The 11,529-nt window shown below is 44.9% G+C and overlaps 1 protein-coding gene across 1 annotated transcript; it reads right to left on the bottom strand.

Annotated features, from left to right (window-relative positions):
* Window positions 1–9,542: 9,542 nt before the first annotated feature.
* On the bottom strand, window positions 9,543–11,201 carry Sstr1 (somatostatin receptor 1). The gene has a single exon (XM_042677944.1). It carries the CDS (start codon window positions 10,868–10,870, stop codon window positions 9,695–9,697), a length of 1,176 nt encoding a protein of 391 aa, XP_042533878.1. The 5' UTR covers window positions 10,871–11,201; the 3' UTR covers window positions 9,543–9,694.
* Between the last annotated feature and the right edge of the window lie 328 nt (window positions 11,202–11,529).

Genomic DNA, 11,529 nt, shown 5'->3' with positions numbered 1-11,529 from the left:
TATATTGTTGCCTGCATTCCTATGGTTAGTCTTATGTATCCCAACCAATGATCTGCTTGCTATGTATGATTTAACCAATCCTGTAATCACTAAGTTGGAAAGCCCCTGCCCTTACTGGAAATGATTATGCCCCTAACCAATGAGCCTACCCTGAAACTTGCCCTTGAAATGCTGACCAATTATGTAGAAGCCCAGGAACCTTAAGCCAATCATGTAACTGCTAGGATAGAAACCCCAGCTCCGCTTGCTGGAAACCCTATAAAAACCCTGCTGAACATGTGGCCAAGACTCACAACTCTGACCTGCTGCATCAGTGACGATTGTGAGTCCAGGCTTGAGCTTGCAATAAATGGTTCTATTTTACATGCACCGAATTGGGCTCCTTGGTGGTCTTTGGGGGTCTGCGGCCTGGCACAACAGGGACACTTCAAACAAATGTGTAGAAGATAAGAAGCCCTTGGAGATGCACATCACAAAAAGCAGGGGTGGGGGGGAGAGGATTTTATCAAAAGGGGTATCCAGTCTTATCAAATGCTTTTTTCTGCGTCTAGTAAGATCATGTGGTTCTTGTCCTTTTTTCTCTTGATATGTTGAATTACAATAATTGATTTATGTATCAATATTGAAACAGCTTTGCATCCCTGGAATAAATCCCCATTTGATCATAGTGTATGGTTTTTTTTTGATTAGTTGTTGAATTTGGTTGGCCAGAATTTTATTGAGAAGTTTTGCATCAAAGAGATGGATCTATAGTTCACTTTCTTCGATGGGCTCCTATTTGGTTTTGGGATCTACAAGTAAACACCCTAGGTGGTAAGAGGGAAAAAATACACTGGACCTTGATAAGGAACTCTTGGCATTCACACAAATTAAGACTGAGACCAAGGGAAGATATTCTTAGAAGAGGATCACAAAGACCTAATAGCTATGCCCATTTGATCATATAAAATAATACATTGAAATGAACACCAGGAAATGCAAACAAGAGGGTTTTTTTTTCTTCATTCTTATTTTTGTTTTCTTTTCCTTTTGTCTGTCTTTGAATGGGTAAGGGAAACACAGTGATACTAGACACTATGTTGAAAATGAACTATACAGCTGATGGGTAGGGACAAGAGGAGGAAATAGAAAAGGTAAAGGAAGTGGTGGGACATTGTTCAGAAAGAAATGTACTTTTTGTCATTGTAACCCCTTTTTATATCACCTTTACAATAACAAAAAAACATATTAATTTTTTAAAAGGTCTCAAACAGCACAGCTGTATGGAATGACACATTCTCCTCTGAATTAGGACAGAGGTCATTTACACTTTCTGTTCCCACCCTGTCATTAGAAAGGAATGCTCAGAAGAAAAACTGTGCCAATGTGGCAGAAATTGAAGATGAGAATGGAGACAAAAAAAAAAAAAAAGATTTTCAGTGAATTAGGGATCTGCCTTGAAGATGGATCACAGACTTTTCACTTCGCTGAGCTGTGTTCTCTTCACTAGCAACTGAAAGAACTCTGTGTAGGCCTTTGACATGCATACAGACTCCTGGGGAGCCCCTAAGTTAACCATACTGAGGTAGCTAAGGGCTTGGGAAGATGCAAGTAGTTAAATCATTTTACACAACAAATAGAGCCCTATCTGGTGATTGTGTACTTTAACTCCTTACTTTAATTCCAGGCTTTCATATCTTGACTACAAGTTCTCAAACTTCAGTGTATTTGAAGAATCTACTGTTCACCCCAGACCTAATGAGAGTCTCTACAGCAAAGCATAGAGAATTTGTTTTTTTTTTGTTTTTAATGAGTTCTCTGCTGATTCTGATGTAGGACTAAGGGACCACTTGTTGAGAAATTATTTGCCTTAGAAGATGTGAATTCCAAGGACACTGTCAACCCACGCTAATATAATGTCTTTCACTAAAAAGTCTTGCTTCTAAGAGAATGAATTCATCAACTATATACAACTATGAACAGAACTCTTTTCTGAGAAGAGCTTCAGTAGAGGGAAGGGAAAAATTAGGATCTGTTTTATACAGAAAATATAACAGAATGATAAAAAAGAAAGAAAGGGAATGTTGATGACTCACCCCTGCAGTTCTAGCTGCTCAGGAGTCTGGGATCTGAAGATTACCATTCAAAGTCAGACTGGGCAGAAAAGTATCTGAGGTTCTTATCACCAATTAACCATGAAAAACCAGAAGTGGAGGTATAGCTTAAATGGTAGTGTATGAGCTTTAAGTAAAAAAGCCAATGGAGAGTGTAAGGCCCCGAGTTCAACCACACACATACACAATAAATAAAACAAATAAACAAACAAATGAATAAAAATTTAAAAGGGGGAAAAAGATAAGTGTTGAAATTCTTTTTTTTTACCAATAATTATCAAAGAAGCAACTAACTAGTGTGTGTATTTTTACTTCAAGTACTAGAGTTCATATAAAGGAGATTTTAGTTTTTTGAAAAAGATATTGAAATCTACTTGTTTTCCTAATTACAATGGTTTGTTGGACATTAAGATGTTTAGTTATTGAATTTGAATAGACATATTGCCCATGTTGAGAATATGAGTCGATTAATGAATTGTTCAAGGGCTAAAGAGGTAGAAGGTACACAGTGAGAGCTACTGTTCATCAATATTTAGATACCATTTCCCTAATCAGACATGTAAGTCATGTGTGCTATAGCATAATATTCTGAATATTCTGCTTGCCAATAATGTCTTGAATTTTTCTTTCTCTCCCCCTTCCCTCTCCTTTTCCATCTCCCTTTCTCCTTTCTGTCTCTCTGTGTGTTTCTTTGTCAAAGTTTAAAGTTTAAGTGGATTATAAGTTGTTTTGAAATAAATATTCTTGCAAGAGTTAGAATTGTTCTCTATATAACATCGTGTCTTCCAGATGGCATCTATGCAGTTTTTCTTCAATTCTTAAAGCTGTGAATGCTTGAATCTTTGCCTGTAGTAGTTTCAGTCACATAGTCAGTGCCGATATGAGTTAAACTTCTCTGAGGGTAACAAAGTTACCTGATAGCACTTCCCATTTCTCATTTCCTTTTATGCTTCTTTTCCACTTAAAATAAATGACTTGTATCACTCTGGCTTAAAGAGTCACTTATTATTAAACTTTGTTTTGTTTTAGTTGATACTGAAGTCTGACCTCGGGGTCTTTTGCTTACTAAACAGTCATCTATCATTTGAGCCACACCTCAAGCACTTAATTTTTGTTTATTTATTTGTTTGTGTCACTACTAGGACTCTTGAACTCAGGGCCTGGGCACGTCCCTAACATTTTTACTACAGGCTGGCACTCTACCACTTGACCCACATCTCCAGTTAGAGCTTTTTATTTATTTATTTGTGGTTAATTGGAGATAACACTATCACAGACTTTCCTGCGTAGACCATGATTTCCAGATCTCAGCCTCTGAAGCAGCAAAAAGTACTTGGTGTGAGCCACTGCTGCTGAGGTTTTTGGTTTTTTTTTAAGTTTATAATTACTCAGAAAAACTTTTAGAAGCATACATGTGGACTCAGGTTTAAACAGATGTAGTATTTTCAGGTTTTATCCAAGATTGAGCTCAGTATATACTTTGACAATAATACTGTTTATTTTCCAATTAGTAAAAGAACTGTCATTTAAAACACACCTCTTGGGGCTGGGAAGGTGGCTCAGTGGTAGAGCGCTTGCCTTGCATGCATGAGGTCCTGGGTTTGATTTCTCAGCACCACATAAGCAGAAAAAGCCTGAAGTGGCACTGTGGCTCAAGTGGTAGAGAGCTAGCCTTGAGCTGAAGACATGAGGGACAGTGCCCAGGCTCAGAGTTCAGGCCCCATGACTGACAAAAAAAAAAAAATCACACCTCTTACTAGATGATGCTCCTTGGTCCCCATCTGTTTGACAGTCAGGTGTTCTACTATTTTAGTTTGAACTGATGACTTCAGTCCGCAGGTTACTCCTCAACCTTATCATCTTTGCAGAAACATCTTTGCTTTGTCATTGAAAGGAGCAAGCAATCATAAGATCTTTTGCCCATACGCTCCCCACAATAACCTGTCTGTAGATAGCTACCAAAATAATGAATGTTCACGCATAAGTACCAGCTTTCCTCTAGGGAAACACAATGTTGAACCTGTCTGCCTTATTGTAAAGCCAACGAACTGAAATTTGTTGGACAAAAAGCACGATATTCATCTTAATATGTGGAAGGGATTGTCATTAGTTCCAAGTGTCTGGGCTGAAAGAGAGTCACAGAGAGCTGACTTGGCTGTCTTCTGTAAGCACTGTGACAGAAGCCCTGGGAGAACCCAGCAGTCATTCCTGTGGGTGCTGAATCTCTGATGGTTAGCTTGAAGGAAAAGAAGCATTGAGGGGGCTAGGAAGGTGGCTCAGTGGTAGAGCGCTTGCTTTGCATGCCTGAGGCCCTGGGTTCAATTCCCCAGCACCACATAAGCAAAAAGAAAAAAGCTGGAAGTGGCGCTATGGCTCAAGTGGTAGAGCGCTAGCCTTGAGCTGAAGAGCTGAGGGACAGCGCCCAGGCCCAGAGTTCAGGCCCCATGACCAGACCCCCCCCAAAAAAAAGAAAAGAAAAGAAGCATTGAGCCAGATTTGCAAAATATAACCCACCACCAAAGATATTTTTAATAAAATAATATCTTTACTATGGGTTTAAAATTATTTAAAATGCAATGGGACTATATTATATTTATTAATAATTTATCATAATTTATTTTATAATTTATATAGTATTCTCCAGGAGATCTTCTTGCTATTTTCCTCAGGCCAAAATACTTTGAACATTTTGAACAATAGTCAGGAGTTGAGGCATCAAAGATTTTTAACTATGATCCTTTTTTATGAGTGTTGTTTGAAAAGATAGCCTGGAAAATAGTACTCTGGGAATGCAGGGGTCACTTGTAGGTGAGATAATACATCATAAATACTCAGCTAATACATTTTAACATCCTCTATAAATCATGTTTCATCTCCTTCAGTGGGGAGATTGATTGCCCTAGGATAGAACAGGGCTTATGGTCAAAGTCTAGGCAATGGAAACATGCTCGGATGTTAGGTGTGTGTGTGTGTGTGTGTGTGTGTGTGTGTGTGTGGTGTGTGTGTGTGTGTGTGTGTGTGTGTGTGTGTGTGTGTGTGATTGGGGTGGCGGGGGCACTCCCTGTATACATTTTGTCTGCTAGAGGACACCAAAGGCTAAGACTGAAGGACTCCAGTTCTGTGAATTCACTCTAGCAAAAAGCTAATGTGGGGTATATCTTCATAAGTGAGGTTGTCAAAGGTAGAAAGGGATTCAGAAGACTGAGATGGCCCCAGGAAAAGATGGAGACATGACCTGATGAAGCAGATCCTGAGGGTCATCACTGCCAGCTAGGCTGGGGGCCACTGGAACCGCTGAAACAGGAGGCTGGTTTACTGGCGGCAGTGGCAGAGCCTGGTGGCTCCTCAGCAGACTCTGGGACAGACCTCTGGGCTAGAGGCCTAAGTGACACTGAGGGGGCTGCAGCCAGCACGAGTTGGGGCACAGCCCTCACCAAGCTAAGAGCTCAGGTCACAGACTTGCAGCTGTGAATTTCATCACATGGAGAGGAGGAGGAGGAGGAGGAGGAGGAGGAGGGGGAGGAGGAGGGGGAGGGGGAGGGAGAGGAGGAGGAGGAGGGGGGAAGGAGGAGGGGGGGAGGAGGAGGAGGGGGAGGAGGAGGAGGAGGGGGGGAGGGGGGAGGAGGGAGGAGGAGGAGGGGAGCCACATAGGAATCCTTTCAAGCTTAATTAAATGAAAATTTGCCATTTAAAAAACGCTATTTCGATTCTTAAAGATGCTTGGTTGTTTATCTAATTCTCCTTCCTAGTTAACAAGCTGGAATAGGCTTGGACTAATGCTTAGATTAGTTAAAAACTAAAATAACAGAATATAGGAGCTGGATAAGTAGCTCAGTACGAGAATACAGAGTAGAATAGTAGTGGTCTTGGAATTAGTGCTATCTGCTATCGCTGCTTGGAGAGTACTTCTTTTATTTCTCATATATATATATATATATATATATATATAGTGAAAATACTGTACAGAGGAGTTACAATTACATGGGCAGGATAATGAGTATGTTTCTTATCAAGCATTGTAGCCTCCTCCTTTGTTTCCCCTTCCCATCCTTCTTTTTGTGGACATAAAACTTCTACAAAAAAAAAAAAAAAAACTGAGGCCCAGTGCTGGTGACTCATGCCTGTAATCCTAGCTACTCAAGAGACTGAGATCTGAGAATTGTGCTTTAAAGCCAAATCAGGCAAGAGATACTTATCTTCAATTAACCACCAGAAATTCAGAAGAGGCAGTGTGGCTCAGAGTGATAGAGTGCTAGCCTTGAGCAAAACATCTCATAGTACCCAGGTCCTGAGTTAAAAAAAAAAAAAGAAAAAACTCTGTTAAAAAATATTCCCCTAGAGCCGCCTTATGTTCTTCTAAACTGTAAATGGTCATAATTGAACACAGTATAAAACATGGCCTTCTCTTGTGTTGAAATCTTATTTTTCTGTTTCTTTACACTTTGTGCTTTACAGTGTGTGTGTGTGTGTGTGTGTGTGTGTTTGTGTGTGTGTGTTGTTCCTGAAGCTTGAACTCAGGGCTTGGGCACTGTCCCTGAGCTTTGATTTTTCTTCCTTAAGGCCAGTGCTCTTCCACTTAAGCCACAGCTCCACTTCCAGTTCTTTGGCGATTGACTAGAGATGAGTCTCATGGACTTTCCTGTCCTGGCTGGCTTTGAGCCATCCTCAGATCTAACTCAGACTTTCTGAATTCAGGGGTGAGCCACCAGCACCTGCTCTCTTTAAAATTTGTTCTGAGATGTTTTCCACTCTTATTATCTTTCCTCAGGATGTAAATCAAGAATTAGTGAATTTCCACAACAAAGTCGGGAGTTGTAAGTGAGGGTAGATGGTAAATTAATCTAGGAGAAGTTGAATACATTGTCTGGTTAGTTTGGTGACAACAGAGTGCGACTCCAACTCTGCTCAATTTTGGTAAAATTTCTGAAGATAACTTAAAATCGTAAGGTACATAGCCAGATGCAGGTGACTAGCGGACGTGGAGGATCACAGTTCAAGTCCAGCCCAGAAAAATAAGTTTGTGAAACTCCATCTCCAAAATAACTAGAAGAAGGCTGAACCACAGGCATGGCTTAAGGGGTAGAGCATCAGCTATGGGCAAGAAAGCAGAGAGTACAAGACCCTTAGTTCAAAACTAGCTAGCAACACAGAAAATTAAAAACTAAAAATCAGTTTTGTATGTGTGCATATGTGTGTTTTCAAATAGCCATTTGAAAAGATAAAATGGAAATGGAAGTCACAGCATAATACATCTGTTTATTCAGTTACTATTACAATGGTAACAGGTTAAGAGCAATAGATTTATATCCCATTTACAGGATAATAGTGAGAATTTCAGCTTGTAAATTTCACTGTTTTTTAACCATTAAAAATCTTATGAACAGTAGAATAATGATACATGTTATTATTAAGGGACAGAACCAAACTTTCTGATTTATGATCAAAAGTGTATTTGTTCATTAGTTTAAACAAAACATTACAGACAATTTTAAACTATTGGTTAAAAAGCACAATGCTCTTGAAGCAAATATCCACAAAACATCTTTTTAAAGAGTGAGTCCAACCATTGTGTATCATGTCAACAAGAGAAGCTGAGAATCCCAGATTTATTATCTTGGTATCACTGAAAGACACTGGCTTTCATGAACCATCAGCCAACAAACACACATGTTTTGTACATCTCCTATGTACAAACCAGCATACTAAAGCAATACAGGAACTATAGAGAAGTAAAATTATTGGTGCTTGCCCTGCCTCAGATTTCCAATGTTGTTAGTAATGTAGACACAGATTATTTCACTTTCTATATCCTCAGAAGTGGCTTCACCCTTTCATGTAAGAATGATGGGTGTGCAGCCTAGTAGAAGCAGGGACATCCCCCGTGGTAATTAAAATCTCTCAATATCTCCCAGCTGCAGACAGACATAGTGCTCCAGTCTGCCTCACACCTGCCTCTGTTTGTGGTTGTACCTGGAATTGTTTCATGGACTTATGTAAACGGAGCAGGATAAATAAATATATATGTATATATACATATATATAATATTGCTTACACTCATTCAAATCATATAGTGTGATTTATTCCCCCTATATATCTATGTTTCCTGGGATCCCAGGATTTCAGAACTTTTCACTCTGCATGGAGAGAAAGTTAATCCACATTGTCATCTCTTAAAATTATTCTAAGACAAGCCGTTACAATATGAAAAGTATGAAAAATCTCCAAATATCACTGGACACAGGCAAAAATAGAAAGGCTAGAGGAAAAGATCAGAGGGCTCAGGAGGGGCCTTGGAGGGATCAGGGAGCATTTCTCCAATCCTACTCTACTAGTCCTGCTTAGCAAGTAGAGAAAAAAGGAAGCAGAAACACGACTTCCAACAACACAAGTAAATAAATAAATAAATAACGCCAAACAAGAAAATAACTGATTAGGCACCGCTTGAAAGGCAGCAACCCTTAAAAGCCAGACAGGCCACACTCTGGAGTCAAGAAAAGCTGCCCCGGGAGCAAGGACCAGCTTTAGCACAGACTCTAAAGTTATATCTATCACCTTAGGTTTCCCTGTGCCAGAAATCGAGTCTGTTGAATATCTTAGGGTCGGCTCCGGAGAAAGCCAAGTGGAGCTGCAGCCCGGCGCGCTTGCAGAGTTGCCTGGCAAAGTTCCCTCTGCCCAGCCTAAAGGAGATGCGCCCTGCGCTGGGTCTTAGACACCGAGTTCCCAGGTTTTGAACGTGGCAGGAGGGGTGGGGGTGGGGGGTTCTAGGCCATCCTTACCCCATCCCCACCCCCCGGCAGGAATCTTCTGAAACATTCCTCCTTTGGCTTGTTCTCAGCTCTTTTTAATTTGCTCCCAAGCAGGATGTAGATGGAGCCGCTTGAGCCTGGGAGCCGAAGCGCAGGACCTCTTTTACTAAGCACCTGACTCTGCTCTGGGCGCAGAGCGGGAGAATGGGGCGGTGCAAGGAAGGACGGGCCTTCACCCGGGAGTAGGAAACAGCACTCATGGCTTAGTTCTTTTCTCAAGTCCCACATCCCTTCAGGTAGATGCTAGAGAAAGGAGAGTCGTGGCTCCGGGCTGGGCTAGGGCCACCAGGCAGGCAGACAGCTGACTCGCGAGGCCGGAAAAGGCTGGGGGCAGGCGGGGAGCTCCCCACAAGGGGAACCCGTGGCGTCAACCTTGGCTCAGTTTAACCAAACGGAACTGAGGGGCGGAAGGGGGGGGGAGGAGGGAAGGATCAGATCGAATTGGAGCTGTGAACAGAGTTGGTCATCTGCCCAGGCAGAACGTGAGGCAGGAAGGATGGAAGTTGTAGGGCATGGGATGGGGGGGTGCGGGGGGAGGCAGAGGGAGGGGTCTAGAGAAGCAAGCGCAGTGTAGGAAGAAGCTGGAAAGTGCGAGGCAGGAGAAGATGGCCCCAAAAAGTGTTCCCAGTTTGTAAGCAAAGCTCACAACTCTACCTTGGTGGTGCCCACTTTCTTGGGTCTCTCTATGAAGTGGGACACGGTGTCCAAGCCCCATATCACTCCCAGGGCACTTTGGGACCCGGGATTAGCAGCCACTCGTACCCGGCCTCCCCTTCTCCCTACGTGGCCCCATCTCAAAGGGTGGTGATCCGGGAAGTGCAGGTGCCATTGCGAAAGACGCCGCCAGACTCCAGGTTCTCGGGCTGGAAGTCCTCCACGCTGTAGGCGCGACTCTTGAGGGCCGTGGCGTAGTAGTCGACCGGCTCCTCGGCGGCGTTGTCCATCCAGCTGAGGCACAGGATGCGCTGGAAAGAGCGCTTGAAGTTGTCCGACAGGAAGCCGTAGAGAATGGGGTTGGCACAGCTGTTGGCATAGCCCAGGATGACGGACAACTGGCTGACGGTGGCGTCGTCCTGCTCAGCGAACACATTGACCAGCTGCACCACGTAGAAAGGCATCCAGCAGATGACAAACACCATCACCACCATCATCACCATCAGCGTGATCTTGCGCTCCGAGCGCTTGCGCTGCTGCCAGCCGGCTTTGAGGGCTACCATGCGCATCTTGGCGATGATGAGCACGTAACACAGGCAGATGGCCCCGACGGGCAGCAGGAACCCCATGAGAAATGTGTACAACACGAAGCCCACCAACCAGCGCTGGGCAGGCTCGGGCATGAGCATGTTGCAGGCCACGGTGCCGTCGCTGTTGGCCGCCGTGCGCGAGAATACCACGATGGGTAGTATGACCAGCAGCGAGAGCACCCACACGCCCAGGTTCACCACCTTGGCCACGGTGGGCCGCCGGTAGCGAGCTGCCTTGATGGGATGTACCACGGCCACATAGCGGTCCACACTGAGCACAGTCAGGCAGTAGATGCTGGTGAACATGTTGACCGCGTCCACGCTGAGCACGAGGCGGCAGAGCAGCGCGCCGAAGGGCCAGTGGCGCAACAACGTGGAGGTGACCAGGAAGGGCACGCTGAGCATCAGCAGCTCGTCCGCGATGGCCAGGTTTAGGATGTAGATGTTGGTGGCCGTTTTCATCTTGGCGTAGCGCAGGATCACATAGATGACCATGGAGTTTCCACACAGTCCCACCAGACACACGACGGAGTAGATGAAAGAGATCAGGATGGCGCTGCCTTGGCCCTCGCTTAAGGTCCCATTCTGGGATGCGTTGCGTCCTGGTTCCTCCATGCCGTCCGCAGCGCCGCTCCCGGGGTCCCTGCTGCAGCCGCTTTCGCCGCAGCTGCCCGGGCTGGGACTAGGAGAAGAGGAAGGAGAGGAGGCGGTGCCATTGGGGAACATCCCAGCTCATGGGGGGTCGGCGCTGGGGACACCCTCCTTCCGTCTCGGCCGCTGGCGCCCTCCCTGGACACCCGGCCGATCGCCCGCAGCTCACAGTAGCTCGGTGCGTGGCAGTGAGGCGCAGCAGCTCCGGGGAGCGCGGCTCCGACCCACGCCAGCCGAGTGCATCGCCCGGCGGCTGCTGGCGCGCCGCCTTTTGCCGCTCTGGGGCGCCTGGGCACACCGGAGCGCGGAAGCGCAGAGTGGGAGCGGGCTGGAGCCCCAGCGCGCCACAGCCATTAACTGGAGCGGCTCAGAGCTGGTGAATGATTAATAGGCACCACCATCGCGTCAGCAGCTACGAAAGGAGGGGAGGAGGGTGAGAAAAAGAGGGAGGAGAGCACTTAGGTGTTCTCTCCCCGCTTCCTCCAGTTTTGTTTTGTTGTTGTTGTTTTTTTCCTCTTCCCAGTTAAGCAGGCTTAAACCCGAGCGGTTGCTTCGGATTCCCCTCACGGTTCCTTTACCTCCGTTCTTTCTCAGAGGTTTCTGGGGAGTTTCTCTGCTTTCTTGGAAGGTACGAGCTAGCCAAGGGGGCAATTCTGTCCCATGCCACCCCTCACCTACCCAAAGGCAGAAGCAACCCCGCCCTCTCCCCCTCCCCCCCAGATGTCTGGAGTTCA

Source organism: Dipodomys spectabilis, unplaced genomic scaffold (genome assembly GCF_019054845.1).
Source record: "Dipodomys spectabilis isolate Male_0828 unplaced genomic scaffold, ASM1905484v1 ptg000042l, whole genome shotgun sequence".
NCBI lineage: Eukaryota > Metazoa > Chordata > Mammalia > Rodentia > Heteromyidae > Dipodomys > Dipodomys spectabilis.
Note: the sequence above shows the minus strand (reverse complement) of the source record. Positions and strands in the feature narration are given on the sequence as shown.

Bases quoted from the DNA above. Each gene is read 5' to 3' on its own strand.
- Sstr1 (XM_042677944.1), bottom strand. From the start codon at position 10,870: ATGTTCCCCAATGGCACCGCCTCCTCTCCTTCCTCTTCTCCTAGTCCC.